Source organism: Ursus americanus, chromosome 22 (genome assembly GCF_024610735.1).
Source record: "Ursus americanus isolate L20-20 chromosome 22, mUrsAme1.1.p, whole genome shotgun sequence".
Taxonomy (NCBI): Eukaryota; Metazoa; Chordata; class Mammalia; order Carnivora; family Ursidae; genus Ursus; species Ursus americanus.
Window position 1 is genome coordinate 37,820,328 of NC_142148.1, and position 22,669 is coordinate 37,842,996.

The window sequence follows — 22,669 nt, forward strand, 5'->3', positions numbered from 1 at the left end:
CATGTGGAAAGGTGTGATGGGCATGTGGCTTTGTGGAGGACAGATGGATCCCAGTCTAGAATGACATAGTCTATTATTTTGAAAAATATGCTTTGATGTTGACACTGGGTACTTATTTTATAAGATAGTTTGCACAGTTTGGTAGAATTGGATATGTAGCTTCCTAATGTTTATAAGGCAGGTGAGTAAAACAAGACACAGCTGGCTGCCTGCTGAGCTAAACTTCAGGCCAAGTCTTTTTTTTTTTTTTTTTTAAAGATTTTTATTTATTTATTCGACAGAGACAGAGACAGCCAGCGAGAGAGGGAACACAAGCAGTGGAGGAGCCTGATGTGGGGCTGGATCCCAGAACGCTGGGATCACGCCCTGAGCCGAAGGCAGACGCTTAACTGCTGTGCCACCCAGGCGCCCCTCAGGCCAAGTCTTTCTAAGTCCAAACGAAGGAGGCCAGCCAAGCCTCTGATTCTCTTCAGGTCGTAACATTAATTGAAATGCTCAGTTTAGAACATATAAGGGCTGACCTCGTTGCCCCATTCCCTAGGCCTCATCTTGACCTCTCAGAAGTTCTCCTCGAAACCATATGAGGCATTAAAAGAAATCTGCCCCAGGAATGAGAAATGAAGACACTCTCTGAAGTGTCTTTTTAGGACACAGCTCTTCTGCTCTTCAAAACGCCTTGACGAGGTTGACGTGCAAGGATCTGCTCCTTCTCAAAGAGAGGAGAAGGTTTAAGGAGGAAATGTGAGTAGTTCTTTTATATGTAAATTTAAATGTTGCCAGTTTATTTGGGAGCCACGCCCTTGTTACTAAAGTCAGTCTGCCTTGCGGTTGTAGCTGAATACAAATGCCGGCTGGGCTGCACCTCACCATACCACACCCCCATGCATGCATCCACCTCTTCTAGTCTTCATTTATTCTTCCAGAAACTTGACTGAAAAGTGCTGTATATAGGGGAGTATGTTAGGTTATTATAGGTGAGTCATAGATGAATGGAAAACGCCGTCCCTATGTTTGCTCTCTACCAATACTGCTGAGAAGAAAGGCATATAGGCAGATAACAATGACAGTAGGTGATTGGTGGGATAAAAGGAACACCAAAAAGAATTAGAGAGGTATGGAATAACAGAATTGTACATATGTGTTTTACAAGCTTTGTCTTACCTAATCTTTACAACAGCACGAGAAGGAAGGTACTATTAATATCTGAGCCAATTCTGTGACCCTCGAAGTCAAGCATCTGGTACTAGAGTCCCATAAGCAGCCTGATTTCAATGTCCATGCACATAGTACTCCGCCTTCACGGTGTCAAGAAAGAGGACTCAAATGACAAAGGTCTCACAAAGAATGGAGAGGACTCACCAGTGCAGAGGGCATCACAGGCTAGAGGAATAACATGAGCAAGGAACAGAAATAGAAATGTCCGTGGAATGTCTAGGAAATAGTAATTACTTCAGTATGGCTGAAGTAGAATATCCAAAAGCTAAGACTTGCAAGAATACGATGGGACCATATTATAACAGTCCTGAATACTAGGCCAAGGCTTCTATTTTACTTGGTAGAAAATAGAAGCCATTGGAAATTTATGAGCATAAGGGAATCTTGAAACATCAAATGCTGTCCAAAATGTCCAGAATAGCCTAAGTGTCAATGAATAGGAGGAAATTGTAGCAATGTATGATTTATCAGTCATCTCTCAGTAAACAAATCAAATGTATGATTTACAAATCACATTTCTCAGACCCCATCACTACAGAAAATAAAGGTATTTCTTATGAATGCCTCTACTGAGCCAAGACCCAAATATACCTGTAGGTAACGATCACAGCATGCATCCATAGATTTAAATGTCTGAACTTAGCACAGTGTCTACTGTATATCAGGCACTTAGGAAGTATTTCTGAATGAATGCGTGAGCGAGTGAATGAAAGGGTAAGTTTATAAATCTCTGAAACAGGGGAACTGGATTTCAAGGTTTATAGTCCCTTATAGCTCTCATACTATGATTCTGTGAAGTAATTTTCAAAGTCCAGTTGCAGAATTTGGCTCTCAAAATATTTGGCAATAGAAAATTCTGGGAAAAAGTTGTCACTCTGAAAAACTATATCTGAACTGTTAAAATAAGAATCAGAAGAAAACAAGAATCCTGGAGTTTTCCTCATCTTTCAATAAAATGATCCCATAAAGACCAAAGGAATTGAAGCTTTCTCTAATTTCCCCTTCTACCCTTTCCACTCTCATGGCTTACTTGGCATTTCAGTTCTCTTTTACTTGTTTTTAAATTAACCTGCTTTTAGCGCTATTGCTTTAATTAGATGAACGTTTACTAAACACCGTGTTAGTATCACGCAAGCTACTTTGATGAGTCCTTGCTCTCAAAGAGTTAAGTATCCATCCATCCATCTACCCATCCATTCATCTGCTGTAGTCTGCATATTCGTGTCCCTTCAAAATTCCTATGTTTAAAACCTAATACCCAAGGTGATGATATTAGGAGGTGGGGCCTTTGGAAGGTGACTGGCACCGAGCTTTCATGAATGGGATTAGTGCCTTTATAATATAGAGAGGCCTCAGAGCTAGCTCATTCTTTCTGTTACATGAGGATACAATGAGAAGTCCGTAAACCAGAAGAGGGCCCTATCCAACTTCTAGCCTGTGGAAATGTGAGAAATAAGTTTCTGTTGTTTATAAGCCACCCAGACTATTTTTGTTATAGCAGCTAAAACAGATTAAGACAACATCCATCCTTCCTTCATATATTTACTGAGCACCTACTGTCATAGTTTACTGATTCTAAGATGTACCCCCACACATGCTTTAATGAGGACATTTCTTACTATCAAGGGCATAATTTATATTGGCAGTGTGTTTTCTTTCTCAAGAGAACATAAAGTATCTTATAATTGATGGTGTCCTAAATAGGATGAAATATAGTATGTTCCAGGCATTATGCAAAATGAAATTTTATTATTTAAACACATAATTCCTTAAAACGATGAGCATGATTTTTCATCGATTCAAGAAAATCCCTAGGTTTAATCAGTTTGTAACATTTCCCCTAAAATGAAATGCCAAGGAAATGTATTATTTTAAAAATATTTATGAATGTTTTTTATCTCAAAATCTGTAAATCATCCTGAAAAGGGAAGATATTAGCTCTTGTCTTTTTAATGGGTGTCAGTGTAGACAAAGCAATTGCCCTTACATATCTGATATTATGCCTCTGCTAGGTTTAATTTAATTATGCCATATCCACTTTAATAATATGTACGCAAATACCCAGCTTTCCTAATCCAATTCATTCTGAACCTGTATAAATTTAGGAATGCAAATTACATTAAAATGCATGTGTAGAAATTCAAGATAATGTAATCAAGGACTGCATATACAATATTTTTCAGTAATTAAGAATTTGGTAGTGGGGGAGGGAGAGGTAAAAATGTTGCCTATGGTGACAACACATGAGAGAGATTAATTTAATCAAACAATGAGGAAAAAAAAAGGCAAACTAGTTATTTCCCGTTTTTTTCATATGCAACACCAATGTATATTTATTTTTTTATAATAATTTTTAATTATGTTATGTTAGTCACCATACAGTATATCCTTAGTTTTTGATGTAATGTTCCATGATTCATTATTTGCATAAAACACCCAGTGCACCATGCAATACGTGCCCTCCTTAATACCCATCACCGGCCTATCCCAGTTCCCCACCCCCCTCCCCTCTGAAGCCCTTAGTTTGTTTCCCGGAGTCCATAGTCTCTCATGGTTCATTCCCCCTTCTGTTTACCCCCCCTTCATTCTTCCCTTCCTTCTCCTACCGATCTCCCTGCTATTTCTTATGTTCCATAAATGAGTGAAACCATATGATAATTGTTGTTCTCTGCTTGACTTATTTCACTTAGCATAATCTCCTCCAGTCCCATCCCTGTTGCTGCAAATGTTGGGTAATCGTTCTTTCTGATGCCTGAGTAATATTCCATTGTGTATATAGACCACATCTTCTTAATCCAGTCATCTGTTGAAGGGCATCTCGGCTCCTTCCACGATTTAGCTATTGTGGACAATGCTGCTATGAACATTGGGGTGCATATGGCCCTTCTCTTCACTACATCTGTATCTTTGGGGTAAATACCCAGTAGTGCAATTGCTGGATCATAGGGTAGCTCTATTTTTAACTTTTTAAGGGACCTCCACACTGTTTTCCAAAGTGGCTATACCAACTTGCATTCCCACCAACAGTGTCGGAGGGATCCCCTTTCTCCACATTCTCTCCAACATTTGTTGTTTCCTGCCTTGTCCATTTTTGCCATTCTAACTGGTGTAAGGTGGTATCTCAATGTGGTTTTGATTTGAATTTCCCTGATGTCTAATGATTTTGAACACTTTTTTCATGTGCCTGTTAGCCATTTCTATGTCTTCATTGGAGAAGTGTCTGTTCATATCTTCTGCCCATTTTTTGATTTGATTATTTGTTTCTCGTGTATTGAGTTTGAGAAGTGCTTTGTAGATCTTGGCTAACAGTCTTTTATCTGTAGTGTCATTTGCAAATACCTTCTCCCATTCCATGGGCTGCCTCTTAGTTTTTTTGACTGTTACCTTGGCTGTGCAGAAGTTTTAATCTTGATGAAGTCCCACAAGCTCATTTTTTCTTTTGTTTCTATTGCTTTTGGAGATGTGTCATGAAAAAAGTTGCTGTGGCCGATGTCAAAGAGGTTACAGCCTATGTTCTCCTCCATGATTTTTTTAATTAATAATTTTTATTTTGTTATATTAGTCACCATACGGTACATCCCCAGTTTTTGATGCAATGTTCATGATTTATTATTTGCATATAACACCCAGTGCACCATGCAATATGTGCCCTCCTTAGTACCCATCACCGGCCTATCCCAATACCCCACCCCCCTCCTCTCTGAAGCCCTCAGTTTGTTTCCCAGAGTACATAGTCTCTCGTGGTTCATTCCCCCTTCTGTTTACCCGCCCCCTTCATTCTTCCCTTCCTTCTCCTACTAATCTTCCTGTCTCACATTGAGGTCTTTCATCCATTTGGAGTTTATCTTTGTGTATGGTATGAGAGAGTGGTCAAGTTTCATTCTTTTGCATATAGCTGTCCAATTTTCCCAGCACCATTTATTGAAGAGACTGTCTTTTTTCCACTGGATATTTTTTCCTGCTTTGTCAAAGATTAGTTGCCCAAAGAGCTGAGGGTCCATTTCTGGGTTCTCTATTCTGTTCCATTGGTCTATGTGTCTGTTTTTGTGCCAGTACCATGCTGTCTTTGTGATCACAGCTTTGTAGTATAACTTGAAATCCGGCAACATGATGCCCCCAGCTTTGTTTTTCCTTTTCAACAATTCCTTGGCAATTCGGGGCCTTTTCTGGTTCCACACAAATTTAAGGGCTGTTTGTTCCAGTTCTTTGAAAAATGTCATTGGTATTTTGATGGGGATGGCATTAAAAGTGTAGATTGCTCTGGGTAGCATAGACATTTTAACTATGTTTATTCTTCCGATCCATGAGCATGGAATATTTTTCCATCTTTTTGTGTCTTCTTTGATGTCTTTCAAGAGTGATTTGTAGTTTCTAGAATATAGGTCCTTTACGTCTCTGGTTAAGTTAATTCCAAGGTAACTTGGATTTAACATGATTTTTGGTGCTATTGTAAATGGGATGGATTCCCTAATTTCTCTTTCTTCAGTCTCATTGTTCGTGTATAGAAATGCAATTGATTTCTAAGCATTGATTTTGTATCCCGCCACATTACTGAATTTCTCTATAAGTTCTAGTAGTTTGGGGGTGGAGTCTTTTGGGTTTTCCATATAGAGTATCAGGTCATCTGCGAAGAGAAACAGTTTGACTTCTTTGCCGATTTGGATACCTTTAATCCCTTTTTGTTGTCTGATTGCTGTTGCAAGGACTTCTAGTACTATGTTGAATAATTTGGCAAGAGTGGGCATCCTTATCGTGTTCCTGATCTTAAGGGAAAGGCTTTCAGCTTTTCCCCATTGAGAATGATGTTCGCTGTAGGCTTTTCAGAGATGGTTTTAATGAAATTGAGAAATGTACGCTCTATCCCTACACTCTGAAGGGTTTTAATCAGGAAAGGATGCTGTATTTTGTCAAATGCTTTTTCTGCATCAATTGAGAGGATCATATGGTTCTTGACTCTTTTCTTGTCGATATGGTCTATCACACTGATTGACTCGTGAATGTTGAACCACGCTTGCATCCCAGGGATGAATCCCGCTTGGTCATGATGGTTAACCCTTTTAATGTACTGTTGGATCCTATTAGCTAGGACCTTGTTGAGGATTTTGGCGTCCATATTCATCAGGGATATCGGTCTGTAATTCTCCTTTTTGATGGGGTCTTTGCCTGGTTTGGGGATCAAGGTAATAGTGGCCTCATAGAATGAGTGTGGTTGTTTTCCTTCTGTTTCTATTTTTTGAAACAGCTTCAGGAGAATAGGTATTATTTCTTCTTTGAATGTTTGGTAGAATTCCCTGGGGAATCCGCCAGGCCCTGGACTCTTGTTTTGGGGGAGGTTTTTGATCACTGCTTCAATCTCTTCATAATTAATCGGTCTGTTTAAATAATCAATTTCTTCCTGTTTCAGTCTTGATAGTTTATAGGTTTCCAGGAAGGCATCCATTTCTTCCAGGTTGTTTAATTTATTGGCATAAAGCTGTCGATGAAAGTTTCTAATGATCCTTCCTATTTCATTGGTGTTGGTCATGATCTCTCCCCTTCCATTCATAATTTTATTAATTTGGGTCCTTTCTCTATTCTTTTGAATAAGTCTGGCCAGTGGCTTATTGATCTTACTATTCTTTCAAAGAACCAGCTTCTGGTTCTGTTGATCTGCTCTACTGTGCTCCTGGTTTCTAATTCATCTCTGCTCTAATCTTGATTACCTGCCTTCTTGTGCATGGGTTAGGCCTGTTCTTCTGTTCCAGCTCCAGCTTCTTGAGGTGAGAATATAAAAACTGCATTTTAGATTTTTCTCTTCTTTTGAGTGAGGCTTGGATGGCTATGTATTTTCCCCTTGGGACTGACTTTGCAGTGTCCCATAGGTTTTGGACCGATGTGTTTTCATTTTCGTTGGTCTCCAAAAATTGTTTGATCTTCTTCTTAATTACCTGATTTACCCAATCATTCTTGAGCAGGATGGTTCTTAGTCTCCAAGTGTTTGAGTTTCTTCCAAATTTTTCATTGTGATTGAGTTCCAGTTTCAAAGCATTGTGGTCTGAGAATATGCAGGGAATAATCTCAGTCTTTTGGTATCGGTTGAAACCTGTTTTGTGACCCAGTATATGGTCTATTCTGGAGAAAGTTCCATGTGCATTTGAAAAGAACGAGTATTCTGTTGTTCTGGGTTGTAGTGTTCTGTATGTACCTATGAGGTCCATCTGGCCCAATATGTCATTCAAAGCTCTTGTTTCTTTGTTGATTTTCTGCTTAGGTAATCTGTCTATTGCTGAGAGCGGAGTGTTGAGGTCCCCTACTATTAATGTATTATTACCTATATGTCTCTTTATTCTGGTTAAGAGTTGGCTTGTGTATCTAGCTGCTCCCCTGTCGGGGGCATAGATATTTATAATTGTCATATCTACTTGTTGGATACATCATTTAAAAATAATATAGTGTCCTTCTGTATCTCTAACTGCAGTCTTTAGTTTAAAATCTAATCTGTCTGATATGAGAATTGCTACCCCAGCTTTCTTTTGAGGTCCATTGGCATGAAAAATCGTTTTCCATCTCTTCACTTTCAGTCTGGATGTATCTTTGGGTTCAAGATGAGTCTCTTGTAGACAGCAAATGGATGGGTCATGTCTTTATATCCACTCTGCAACCCTCTGGCATTTTTTGGGAGCATTTAGGCTATTCACATTGAGAGGGATTATTGAGAGAGATGATTTTAATGATGTCATGTTGCCTCTGAAGTCTTTGTTTCTATGGATTGTAAATTTCTGTTCTGTATCACTCTTGGGGCCTTTTTACTTCTATAGAAGCCCCCTTAATATCTCTTGTAGGGCTGGCTTGGTAGTCCCATATTCCTTCAGTTTCTGCCGGTCTTGGAAGGTCCTTGTTTCTCCATCAATTCTAAATGATGGCCTTGCTGGATAAAGGATCCTTGGCTGCATGTTCTTCTCAGTTACAGCTTTGAATATACCTTGCCAACCCTTCCTGGCCTTCCAGGTCTCTGTAGACAAGTCTGACATTATTCTGGTATTCCTCCCTCTGTACGTAAGGATTTTCTTCCCCCTGGCTGTTTTCAAGACTGTATCCTTGGATCTAATATTTGTGAATTGCACTATGATGTGACGTGGCATAGGTTTGTCGTGGTTGAGGGGTCCTCTCTGCCTCTTGTACAGGAATGCTTGTTTCCTTTGCCAGATTAGGGAAGTTCTCAGCTATAATTTGTTCAAATATCTTTTCTAGACCTCTCTCTTTCTCCACTGCCTCGGGGATGCCAATGATTCTGACACTGGAACGTTTCATTGAGTCAGTAATCTCCCATAATCTACATTCTTGAGATTGGATTTTTTTGAGCCAAGTTTCCATTTTTACTTTCTCTTCTACCATCCCATCTTCCAATTCCCTAATTCATTCTTCTGCCTCATTTACCCTGGCCATCAGAGCATCTAGTTTTGACTACATTTGATTCATAGAATTTTTAATTTCTGCCAGATTCACTCTCATTTCCGCCCTTAGAGATTTTATATTCTCGTTAATATTTTTGTTAATATTTTCTTCAAGCTTACACATCATCTTGACCATTATTACTCTGAACTCCATTTCTTTTCTTTTCTTTTTTTTTTAAAGATTCTATTTATTTATTTGACAGAGAGAGACAGCCAGCGAGAGAGGGAACACTAGCAGGGGAAGTGGGAGAGGTAGAAGCAGGTTCCCAGCGGAGGAGCCCGATGTGGGGCTCTATCCCAGTACTCTGGGATCACACCCTGAGCCAAAGGTAGATGCTTAACGACTGAGCCACCCATGCACCCCTGAACTCCATATCTGACAATTTGGTCATATCCATATCCATCAGTTTTGTGGCAGAGGCCACAGTCTCTGTGTCCTTTCTTTGCTGGGGGGTATTTCTCCTTCTCATCATTCTGATGAGGAGAGGTTGCGGGGATGCACAGAGCCCATTTATTGACCAGGACCCAGGCAGTGTGCACTTGTTTTATAGGGACCTTAGGGATGTGGGCTTCTTGATTTTTCAGCCTGCCTTCTGGGGGAGGGGCCTGCCACACTGATACTCAGGCAACCCTGTTTGGGTAGAGTTGCCCAGTCCCCTGCGAGGGGGGATGGGAATGGGCACAATGTGAACCGGTATTTGCGGGCTTTTCTTCTCTGGCTGCTTTCCCTGGCAGTTTTCTGTGCCTCTTCTCAGAGTCAGGGCAGCAGTGGCCGTAGCCTAACCTCTGTCTCAGAACAGAGAGATTACAGTCCGCTCTCCACTGAGCTCTCCTGGCCACTTTAACTGTGTTTCCATCGGTGCTGCTGAAAACCCCGCGGTGTCCCAGGTTGTGCGCCCCACAGCCACTCTCCCAGTCCTCGCTTCCAGGCCTGGCACATCTTTGTCCTTTGTGCTTCTAACACCACCAGCCGCCCCCGGTTCCCACACTCACTCCCAAGCTCTGTGTTTCAGTCTAGTTCTAGTGCACATTCCGGAGCTCCGGTTTTCAGTCTGGTCACGCGCGTTCCTGGGCTCACGGTCTCAGTCTGCTTTCTTGGCGGGTGCTGGTCTGCGAGTCCGCTGCTCCCCAGTGCAGGTGGCTACCGCTTCCCGGTGCCTGAGCGCAGCGGCTCCCTCCCCCTTCCGTTTATCTTCCAGTATCTGTGCGTGGATTCACGGCTCCCCGCTTCATACCTCAATACTCAGCGCTGGAGATGTTCGTTTGTAGAGATCCAGATGTATCTTCCTGTGTCTCAGGCTGATTCCGTGGATGTTCAGGATGTTCTGGTACCTATCCAGCTCGATTCAGGGGACCAGCTGAAAAAGGGGTCCCCTACTCCTCCACCATCTTTTCCACTCTCTCTTTCCTGGTATTTTAATATTTAATTTGCTGGGCAGTAAACTGGACATTACTTACAGTTATAAAGAACCTTACACTAATAATTTTCTTCGGTGGACTGAAGCATTAGCATACTGGCTCAAGTGGTGGTTCTCAGGATGAGGACCAACATATAATGCTTAGGGTGCTATCATTCATTCATTCATTCACTAAATCCCACGTACGTAATATGTACCCAGTACTATCAGAGTTTAGGATACATAAGAGTGAGCAAGTCAGACAAAAACTTACATTCCACTGTGAGAAGACAGATAGTAAGCAAGTCAAGATTAATATAATTCAGGGGGTGATATGGGAAAATAAACACTGTGATAGGATAAGTGGTGGAGAGTAGGGTTGATCAAGAAAATCCTCTCTCAGGAGGTAAGACTCAGAAGATGAGAGGCCAGCCATGGGAAGAGTTGTAGTAACAGCCTTTCAGAATTTGGGTTTATCCTTTTAACTTCTCTCACTCCATGCCACTTCAAGTCGATCCTGGTACAGCTAAGCTGCAAGGAGCAAAAATGACCACAATACTTCGCAGTTGTGCCTATTAAGAGAAGTCCTTTTCTCTGCCCCTTCAATGTTGTCTGTCCTTGTAATTTGTTTTGGCCAAAAGAACGTGGTAGAAGTGATTTGTGAGTTCCAACCCTAGGCTGTAAAAGACTTTTGTGCTTGTCTTCTTAGAACCCTGGGCTGTCATTTGAAAAGCTTGGGCACAGTTGGCTGGAGGAAGGGAGCATGTGGAGACCCCTCATCCTAGGTGTCACAGATGAGGCCATCATAAACCAGCCAGCCCTGGCCAATACTCTACAGATGTCTGTAACAAGCCTAGTCAAGATTGGATGAGCCTGCCTGAGACCAGAATTACTCAGCTGAGCCCAGCCAAAACTGCTGACCTGGCAAAATCAGGAATTAAATAAATGGTTGTTGTTTTAAGCCATCTAAATTGGGGAGTGGTTTATGATGCAGCCTAAACTAACCCATACATAAGCCAATCAGTCTTAAGGTTTGAAACCTTGACTGGAGCCCTCCATGCAGGTTTGGGTTTATTAGGTTGAGGAAAGCTGGAAGGACAAGTCTGTGCTTGCCCGCAGCATATGCCTGAGCCACTCTGATGGTTCTGGAATTAAACCAGACTTTTGACGATGTCTGGATGGGAAGCATGGAGCCCAAGCCGACCATTTGAAAGTTAGAGCTAAAGAAACCTGACTAATTGTATCATTCCTTCTTTTTGCTTTACAAATGAGGAAACTAGATTTTAGAGGCTGTATACTATCTGCCCCCCACCCCCAGGTTAAAAGGAAGTAAGGTTTAACGGAAAGAGAAGGCTTTGAATGCTGGAGCCCAGATTTCAAATTCTGATTCTTAACCAACATTACTACTCAGCTATGATATTTGCAACAATTTACTTCATCCCTCCAGCCTCAGCTCCTCATCTGTAAGACAGAGATAATAAAACCTCTGTGAATGAGCCCATAGGAGAGCCTGACTGGGCTCCTTGGTGTTGCCCAAGTGCCTGGCTGTTGCCACTACAGCACCAGAATCCTTCACTGCCAGCCCTGGGATTATACTTCATCCTCATCTGGAGGCAACTCCCATCAGGTGTTCGCAGTGGCCGGAGCTGCCCTGGAGTATTGAGCTTTGTGGAGTTTTTATGTACTCTGTAAAGATTGAGGGGTATTCCCTACAGCCGAAGGTTGGGTGCCTTCATACTCAAGAGAATTTCATGTTTATGGAAACTGCGTAATTCTTCCCAGTTTATGCATCTGTTATTTAACATGAGAAACTCACTGCAGGCTGAAATCTGACACTAGGAGTAATATTGTGAATCTAGAACTTCCCATCTAAGAAGCTAGAACCTTGGTTATGTTGAGGATTAATAAAATCTGAAGACTTTCATTTGAGCTGTCCTAAGATGCATGTGCTTATTTCAGTTGCTACCTATTTTATCACATTTTATGAAACTAGCTTTGACATTTAGCCAATGTGTACTGTATCTCATATAAAACACAAGTTACACTCATAAAAACAATATAAAATGAAATGAACAGTAACAACAGATCACTCTTTTATGTAATCATCTTATTAAAGTAGTTATTTCTATTGCTTAGCCATAGGGACTATGTTGAAATAGGCTATGTGTTCCTTTGAGACAGTGAGCACGTGGCTCCTATAAAAGGACAAAGGCTGCAAAATCATCTTTTAAAAAGAATCCCAGTTACTTCCTCAGATCTGAGGGGATCTATGGCTTTGAAACCACAATTAGACTCCAGATGAGACCTTATCCCCCTGCTCTGGTATCTTACTGAGATCTTGTGTAGGTCAAGCTTATTTGCTTTTTACTCCACTATAAATTTGAATTGTTAATTAATCTTCTAATCTCACTGGGATAAGGTAAGGTTAAGCAAAATGATTGAAAGGGGCTTTGCAAATTTATAAAGATGTTTCATAATATTTCTAATTATATTGTAGGCAATCTGAGGCTGGTCCTCCGATCTCTTAGCAAGAGACTCCTGGGTGGACTCCCCACAGCTGGCTTTTGGGGAATGGTTGTGTCCAAGGCTGGCAGGTGAGGGTATCTACTTCACCTAACCCTAGTTAGGGAGGGAAGAGGCTAGGTTCAAGGGGAACACGGAAACTCCCTGGCCCCAAATGCTCTTTCAGAAGCCTCTCCTCCTTAGTATTTAGAGGCAGGTAGGAAAAGTGCTTCCTTTGGTGAACTTTGTTCTTCCTCAAAAGCTAGAAAGCTGAGCTGACCAAGGAAGTAGCAATGGGCTCTCCCCAGCAGCTTTTCCATGCCCCCTCCTCCCTTTTTGCCTCTATCACCCCATCTTCCCTCACCACTCTCCTCCTGACCCCACATGACTGAATCTTCAGACTGACTTACATAGTAATCCTGATCCAGACCTTTCCTCCCAATTAGATGTAATTGTCCAAGAGATACCTAGGAATGACAATTTTTGAAAATTATTTAGTAATAGCATTAATTTAAATGAAGAAAATAAGCCAATTATACCTCAATTTGAAAAATAAATGAATAAAAAGGGTGAAAAAAATGAAGAAAACATTTACTTGGTGATTTTATTATAGTATACTGTTTCAGTTTGATGCAGTTGGCATGTCTAAAAAAGAAGCAGAAAAAACATTCCAGGCTATATCTTTTATTGGGTAATTGATTGAGGCTGGGCATCTGGCTTCCTCAGTGTCAGGAAGCTGGCCTGCTGGTATACAGCAACACCTGGAAACATAAACCTAGCAGCCTTTACTCTTAGCTCTCAAAGGTCACACAAATGCTGTCCCATTCCCATTCTCAAAGACATAACACTTCTGAATGCTGGTTAAGAGTTCATTTATACTAAACTCAACACTGAATGTGCTTTTTTTCTACACTTAAAACCTAGGTTTTTTTAAGAGTAAAATTTTTAGGAGTAAATGCAAAAGAAAAAATTGCCATTACTATGACAGTTGGCTCTCCCATAGGCTATAGAAACTGCAAGTAGCAGGGAACAAGAAAAGAGGATCGGATGTCTCTTCCTGTTCACATTCAGGAGGGAGCATTGTTAACTCAGACAACCAAACCCTTTGAAATTTGCATGTTCTAAAAATCCAAATTCGTCTGTATACATTACTTGTATCTGGACATCTCCTCTTTCTGCCAAAAATTTATAGTATTGGTATATGTCCCAATCCAAAATCTCACTGTTAGAACTCAGATTTTCAGGTCTCTCAGTTAGTCTCACTTTTTCCACTGGAATACCTTCACTTTTTTCCAATTTGTCAGCAACTGTGAACAGAAACAAACCAGAGAATAGCCAGAATACACAAGGTTGCAAGAGATAACAGTCAACTTAGAGAAAACACTGGTAGGCTGATTCTACTTAAATTGTACAGAGATCTGGTATACTAACAGAAAAAGGACATCTACCCTTAAGAGATAGAAATTTATGGATTTTTGTTTATTTGGTTCTGAGAAAAATGCAAGAAACCTCATTATTTTTGCAGTCCTTACAAAAATTGTATCAACATATATCAGAGCCTACTGAAGAGCTTGGCCAAACAGGCTCAAGGAAAGAAGGCAGATGTTAGGAGCAGGCAACTGACCCCTTCTACCATTGACTTTTTCTGAGATTGAAACTACAATGTAAGAATAATTATTGCTCCTTAATGACTTGCTATGAATAGTCTGAAAATAAATATAAATATAAGTAAATTTGAATAAATCTGAGTATGCAGTTTGAAATATATATGTAGTAATTCCAATTTCATTAAGCATATGAAATGATCTTGTTATATATAGCATCTTATATTAAAAAGCAGTTATTTTGCTCTTTTCTTTCTCAGATCCTAATAATGCCAAAGATGTGTACTTAGATATTATTCTGATCACAGAAATTAACCATATGGACCTTATCTTATTCACTTCTTGGAAAACTTTTATTTAAAAATCTATTATGTAGTCTAGTTCAGTGATGTGTAAGATGAAATGTTACATATGACTTTGAAAATGATTCTAGAAACATACTAATCTCACGCTCTATTGTTTGTAGACAAAGGATAGGGTAACAGAATAATGATTACTTGAATTGGTCTCAAGTGCAGTGATAGAGATTGATAGTGTATGTATCTTACATCCATTTCTTCAGGAATTTTTAACAAGCCATCCCATATTCTAAATGTTAGAATTAGAAAAACTGTTTAATATTTATTGATGCTACATTCAAATTGTCAGTTGAAGGAAAGCACAGCACAAGAACATAGGTACATATACTAACAAAAATAAAAGATGAGCACATCCATTTAAAACTTTTGAAAAGTAACTATTAAGAAATCAGAAAACTCTACATTGTATTAAAAGAATCATAACAAATATTTTAAAAACATAGTCATTCAATACTTTCATAAATATACCAACTGGCATTGATTTATTCTTCTAATTGCTCAGCAATTAGTCTATTTATCTTAAAATAAATTATGTAGATTACTCACTATAATCTGCCACCTTCTTGTAATGATTTAGGGCAACTTCACAATTCTGTAGAACATTGATTCCTGACAAATATCTGTACCCCTAAAACACAGGCATATATATTCTTAATATTCTGACAATGTTGTATTTATAACACACCTATTTAGGCCCAAGAACATTTAATTTACATACCAAAATCATCTGGGACATCATGCTTCCTCCAGCACTTCCAAAGGTGTAATATATCAGTGCCTAAAGTAAAAAACAAACAACAACAACCCCCCCCATATCTATATCCACCATTCAGATTTGAAGTTCAAACCAATCATTGCTTTTTTATCCCTAACCCAACAATGAACCTTGAACTACTCCAAAATAAATTCCAAATTTTGTCCTCTTAATCTGTAAAACTGGCTGACATTTTTGGAGGGCTTAGTGAGCTCTGGAGTCTTTAAAAAGGGTATTGTACACGATATTTCATTTAATCATCACAAAATACCTATGAAGTAGATATTATTTATCATGGCAAACCTGAAATATGGGAAATTAAGAAACTTATGGTATTTTAACCTTAAACTTCTGACTATTGAGCTGGTGCTTTTAACCACTACTCTCAAGTGAGCTCCTTTACTTAAAGAGAAGGCTATTCAATGTCCCTTTTTAAAAAATTCGGTTTTGTTCCAGAAAAAAATAGAATGACCTTACCTTGGCTTGATCATATTCCATTCCTATTCCATAAGAGGACAAAAATCCTAATGCCTAAAGCCCAAAAGAAAAGGAAAACTAAATAAATCCATTTATTTCACAATTATTCTTATTTACATTGGTAAAAAGTATTTTAAATGTCTGCTCCATAATAATTTGTGTTGTTGGTTTATTTCTTATACTATAACAAAATGCCTTTTTACACTTTTGCTAAGGCTGTAAGAATTTAGAAAAGGTAATAGTGGGAGTTTTGTATAATACATGTGAAAATAGGCTAATATTTACTGACTTTAGTACAAATTATAATAATAAAACATTATAAACCAATGGTTTTTATATGCTTGCCATTCTTAGCAATGGAAAACACTTTTTCCCTTCAACATTTTTGAATTTAAATTTGAATTTTTTTCATATTTTTAAAAGAAAATATGATCATTCAACACTGCATCTAAAACTAATGATGTACTATATGTTGACTAATTGAACTTAAGTTTAAATGCATAACCACAGCAAAAATTAACAAGGCACATGAAGAAACAAGTAAATATAGCCCAATCGAAGGAACAAAATAAGTCTAAAAAAACCGCAACCCTAAAGAAATGGAGATCTAGAAATTATTACCATACAAAAAATCCAAAATAGCTCAAAATGTTATAAAATAGCATATACAAACAATTAACCAAAATCAGGAAAAGCGTGCATGAACAGAACGAGAATATCAACAAAGAGAGAGAAAAAGAAAGGAAAGAAAGAAAGCAAGAAAGCCTCCTTTTAAAAATTCTGGAGCTGAAGAATACAATAACTGAATTGAAAAATTCACCAGAGGAGTTCAAAAGTAGACTTGATCAAGCACAAGAAAGAATTAATGAACCCAAACACAGGTCATTTCAAATTATCGAGTCAGTGGATCAAAAAGAATGAAGAAAAGTCAAAAAATCCTCAGAGACTTATATGGGAAACCATCAAGTGGACCAAAATACACAGTATAGGAATCACAGAAGAAGAGTGAGGGAAAGAGGCGTAGTGACCTTATTTTAAGAAATAGTGGCTGAAAATTTCCCAAATCTGAGGAAGGAAATGGGTACCTAAATTCAAGAAGTTCAATAAACTTCAACTAGGAGGAAGTTAGACACCCCATAGCAAGACACATTATAATCAAACTGTTAAATGTCAAAGACAGAATCTTGAAAATATCAAGAGAAAAGAGACTCATCATGTACAAGAAAGCTCCCATAAGTTTATGAGCAGATACCTCAGCAGAAACATTACAAGCCAGAGGGAATGGGCTAATATATCCAGAATGCTGAAAGGAAAAATCTGTCAACCAAGAATACTATATCTGGCAAAACTGACCTTCAAAAATGAAGGATAGATAAAAGCCTTCTCAGATAAACAAAAGCCGAGGAAGTTCATCACCACTAGACCTGCCTTATAAAAACTGCTAACAGGAATCAATCAAGTTGAAAAAAAAAAAAAAAAGGATGCTAGACAGCAACATGAAAATATACAAAAATATAGAGCCTTCTGGTAAAGATGATTACATGGGCAAATACAGATTCCTGTAGTACTGTAATGGTGGTGCAAAAGTAACTTAATTCTGGGGGTGCCTGGGTGGCACAGCAGTTAAGCGTCTGCCTTCGGCTCAGGGCGTGATCCCGGCATTATGGGATCGAGCCCCACATTAGGCTCCTCCGCTATGAGCCTGCTTCTTCCTCTCCCACTCCCCCTGCTTGTGTTCCCTCTCTCGCTGGCTGTCTCTATCTCTGTCAAATAAATAAATAAAATCTTAAAAAAAAAAAGTAACTTAATTCTGGTATAGAATTTAAAAGAATAAAAGCATAAAAGATAACTATAAAAATGTTGATGAATACAAAGTATAAAAAGATGTGATTTGGGTCACTGATAACATAAAGTGAGGGGAAGAAGGAGTGTTGTGACTGCAGTTAAGTTGGTATCAATTTAAAACAGTTTGTTTTAACCAGAATATGTTTTATGTAATCTCTATGGTAACTACAAGGAAAATATGTATAGAAGATGCACAAAAGAAAATGAGAAGGGAATCAAAGCATGCCATTGCCAAATAAATAAATAATAAAAGAAGGGATCAAGAGGGGAAAAAGAGGGACAAAATAACCACAAGACAAACAAAACAATCAATAAAATAGCAACAGTAAGTCTTTCCTCATCAGTAATTATTCTAAATATAAATGGATTAAACTCTTCCAATTAAAAGACAGGGTGGCTGAATAGATAAAAAGAAAAACCCCCACAATATCCAACTACATGATGTCCTTAAGAGACCTCAGATATAAGGACACATACAGGCTTAAAGTGAGAGGATGGAAAAAAATATTCCACGCAAAATGTAACAAAAAGAGCTAGAGGGGGCACCTAGGTAGCTCGGTTAAGCGGCTACCTTCTGCTCAGGTCATGATCCCAGGGTCCTGGGATCGAGTCCTGCATGGGGCTCCTTGCTCAGTGGGGAGCCTGCTTCTCCCTCTGCTTCTCCCTCTGCAGCTCCCCCTGCTCCTACTCTCTCTTTCTCTGTTAAATAAATAAACTCTTAAAAACAAAAGAGTGAGAGATGGCCATAATTATATGAAACAAAATAGACTTTAAGTCAGAAAATGTCACAAGAGACAAAGGACATTATATGATAATCGAGTCAATTCACCAGGAAGATATAACCATTCTTCTAACAATAGAGCACCCAAACATATGAAGCAAACATTGACTGAACTGAAAAGAGAAATAGATAATAACACAATAATAGGAGATTTTATTTTATTTAAAGATTTTATTTATTTGAGAGAGAGAGTGCACAAACAAGGGGGAAGGGGTGGAAGGAGAGGGAGAAGCAAACTCCCTGCTGAGTAGAGAACCTGATGTGGTACTCAATCCCAGGACCCCGGGATCATGACCTGAGCCAAAGGCAGTCACTAACCAATTGAGCCACCCAGGTGCCCAAAAATAGGAGATTTTAATGCCCCATTTTCAATAACGGATAGAACAACCTGACAGAAGCTCAATGAAGAAATAGAGGAGTTGAACAACACAATACAGTAAATGGACCTAACAGATATATAGAACATTCTACCCAACAATAGCAGAATGCATATTCTTTTTAAGAACACATAGAACATTTTCCAGGTTAGACCATATGTTAAGTCACAAAACAAATATTAATAAATTTAAGAAGATTGAAATCGTAACAAGTATATTTTCTGAACACAATGGAATGAAACTAGAAATCGATAGCAAAAAGAACACTAGAAAATTCACAAATATGTGAAAAGTAAGCATCACACTCTTGAACTATCAATGGGTCAAGGAAGAAATCACAAGGAAATTTTGAAAATATCTTGAGGCAAATGAAAATTAAAATGCAAATAGCAAAATTTATGAGATGCAGCAATAGCAGTACTAAGAGGAAGAGGCATAAAGCACTTCCAATAGTGAAATATGTCGGTTGTTTCAAGGAAATGCTTGAAATGCTTGTTTGAGTTGCAAGCTGAAATAGCCACTTTTCTCATGGACTACCATCTTTACTTGAAGGAAAAATGGATCAGCTATGTTCATTTAGACTGGCAGACATTTTCTTGAAAACGGACGGTAAGTCTGTCACTTTAATAAAGTGATTGAAAGTATTGTCGCCAAAGATAAATTCAAGCTTTTAAGCAAAAATTAGAATTTTGGAAAGCTTATATCTGCTACCATGTATACCTTATATCTGCTTGACACCCCAATACTTAGACTTTTCATGACGGTTGTATTAACAAATGTCATTTTGATATTGTATAATGCAATGTGTCAAATTTGGAAGACTTACAAAACTTAGTGAACTGATATTTTCTAAATAACCAATGCATGATGTTATAAAATCCTGTCTAGGTTAAAAAAAATCCTTTCAAAATGCAGGATAGACCAATGATTTTAATGTAACAGAATATGAAAAGTTCACTATATGATTTCAGATTCCACACTGCAATTAACCTTTAAGAAATTATCACCTTTGAGCTTTGGTGTAGAACCAAAGAAGAATATCTACAATTATCTGAAAAAGTTGTTAAAATACTCATATTTTCTAGGTTTATTTTCTTTTGCTATTTTGTTTTTTCTTTAGCTTTTTGAAATATGTATTTAAGTCTATTTGTTTTAATAAATAAAGCTGTCTATTTTCCTCTACATGTGGCTTTAGCCACATTCCTTAACTTTTTTTTTTTTTTAAAGATTTTATTTACTTATTTGACAGAGAGAGGCAGTGAGGGAGGGAGCACAAGCAGGGGGAGTGGGAGAGGGAGAAACAGGCTTCCCGCTGAGCTGGGAGCCCCATGCAAAGTCAGAACTCTGGGATCATAACCTGAGCTGAGGGCAGATGCTTGAGACTGAGCCACCAGGCGCCCCACACATTCCTTAACTTTTATATGTAGTGTTATCATCGAGTTCCTAATATGTCATTTCAGCTTCTAGTTTATCTTAGCTATTTGCTAAAAATTAGGAGAGTCTTGAAATTTTATAGTTGAATTTTAAGCCTTTTGTTAGTAATTTTTAGTTTCACAGCTTCTAGTCAAAGAATGTAGTATCATTTCTATTTTTTAAGGTAAATTAACTTTTTTCCTTGTGTGATAGTTTTTTGAAAATAACTGTAAATTTTTTGCCTTTTAATTTTGTTTGGGATGATCTTTCATATATAATCTTATATGTAGATGTGGTCAGGGTGTGTGTTTTTTGTTGCTGTTGTTTTGTCTGCCTGGATTCTCTTTGTGAAACCATTTTCCTTCCTTTCTGAATTCTTTAGGTTCAACGGGGCTCCTCAGGGCTTTCTGAATCTAGAGGGTCACATGAATCTAGATGGTCAGATTATTCTCTTCTTGGATGCAGTGATTGATTCGCGGTGGTCTTGTGATTTAACCCAACACTTCTGCTGAAATCATTGGGAAAGAAACTGGCTTCTTTTACAGAGACTTGCAGATTTAAGGGCTAAAGATATGTAGGTTCGTTGGTGACTGTTTTTGCCTCCATGCGGTCAAGCCACTCAAAACCATCATAGAAAAAAGCGAAACAAAGAGAAAGCGTGTCTTGATGTCTTTATTCTAGTCTCTGGATCCAATCTAAAGGCAGCTACAACATCACAGTTAAATGAGCCAAAAAATCACACTTTTGCTTAAACCAGATGGGTTGTATTTTCTGTACTTGAATTCAGAGAATCCTAACCAATACAAATGGACATCTCTGTTGCTGGGAGGGAAGTTCATTAGGTTCATTAAGTTAGTAGATACACAGTAAACCAAAATTAAACTCTGTATAGTAGTTGCTGCTTTAGTACTTTGTTTAAGCTGTATGGTAGTTTGGTGCTTAACAAATCAATTCCTTCTTGTACCACTTTCCGCCTTGTAGACAATTGAGGGCAGCTATTTGGTACTTGGTGTTCTCTCCTACAAAGATTCCCTATTTTGCCTTCCTCATGTGATATATTTTAGGTAATATTCATCATCTTGTGTGTTCTCTGAATCTGGTCTGCATCATTGATGCCATATTTGTCATAGCCCTGTTGAAACAAAGTAGTTACAATTTTCTTAAAAAATAAAAAGGAGATATCTCAAAGTCAATGAAACTGCATTACTTTTTGTTACTAAATTATGTGCAAAAGCTGTCACAAGCCAAGTTATCCCACTAAACACAGGAGGAGTTGCCAAATCCCTAGGAATAGATGAAAAACTAATGAATAATGAGAAGCTGTTGTGATCGATTTATTTATCACAAAGTGTTATTATGATTAAGGTGTTCAGCATCAAACATTCTTGCTAACTTTGAACTGAACTTCCAACTATGTGTGATTCGATTGAAGAAAAAGTAAAAGTATAAATTTAGTCAAATTGGAAAGTGTCAACGTTAATAGTTGTAGAATGAGTCAGTAGTTTGGAAGAATCCTGGAGGTAATCGAGGAACACTCCCTGAGGAAATGTTGCACTACTGACATTCTTAATGGGATGGAGAATGATATGCTGGAAGATAGCCATCAAGGAAGTTTTCTAAGTTAGACTTAACTTTAATAAATCTAACAATTTAGTTAGAATCTGAATGAGAGGAATTTTGGAACACCTAAATTTATTTAACTTATATTTACTTTTGTATGTAATTAAAGAATGACATGATAGAAATCTTTCTAAAATGTCTAAAACAGCACTTTTAGTAAGAGTAAAACAAAAAATCTAATAAGAAAACATTATTTTAATGTTTATATAATTATATAACATATTTTATATATAACTTATACTTTAAAAATATATAACTTACAGTCGATGGTGTCTTATAGTGGGTAAAATATGGGATTATTATCTCTCCCACATTTTTCAGATTTCTTAGTCTAACAACCCTGTAAAATAGAGCTTGCTTATAACAGATTGTTCTTAGTGAACTCATGCTGCTTGACAAACTGTACTGCTTCATTTTATGGGATTTTCAAAAGCAAACATTTTGAAAGTATGATGGGGAGTCTTACCATTAAATTGGCCAGCACTATGGGTGATCTGCAGAATTTTACATCCTCCAAGCCTTGTGGCTCCTTTCCTGCCCTCCTTAGTTACTCAAAATCACTGACAAGTTGGCAGTGATATAGTTTATAAGTTCTCTCAGTACGCAGGGATGGAACTGGATTGGGCCAACTTTGAACTCACTCCAAGCAGATGCTTGCTGCAGTCTGCTTCAGGTGCTTCTGAGAAGTGCATTCTATCCTTGTTCCAGTTACTATGGCTGTGTAGCAAATAACCCCAAAACCTAGTGGCATAAAACCACCATTTATTATGGTAAGGGTTCTGTGGGACAAGAACTTGGTCAAAGCAGAGTGGGCATGTTTTGTCTCTGATCCACAGTACGGGGGCCTTAATTGGAAGACTCAAAGGCTGGGGGACAGAATCATCTGAAGGCT

General features: G+C 38.3%; 1 protein-coding gene across 1 annotated transcript in view; it reads right to left on the reverse strand.

The window, feature by feature from the left end:
- SEL1L2 (SEL1L2 adaptor subunit of SYVN1 ubiquitin ligase) overlaps positions 1-22,669 on the reverse strand; it is a 113,128-nt gene that overhangs the window by 22,999 nt on the left and 67,460 nt on the right. The window contains exons 6-10 of the mRNA XM_087853757.1: positions 15,742-15,795; positions 15,229-15,288; positions 15,057-15,138; positions 13,700-13,854; positions 12,958-13,014 (exon numbers count right to left, since the gene is read on the reverse strand). Of these exons, the coding sequence (XP_087709883.1) occupies positions 12,958-13,014; positions 13,700-13,854; positions 15,057-15,138; positions 15,229-15,288; positions 15,742-15,795 (408 nt within the window). The remainder of the gene's footprint in view (positions 1-12,957; positions 13,015-13,699; positions 13,855-15,056; positions 15,139-15,228; positions 15,289-15,741; positions 15,796-22,669) is intronic.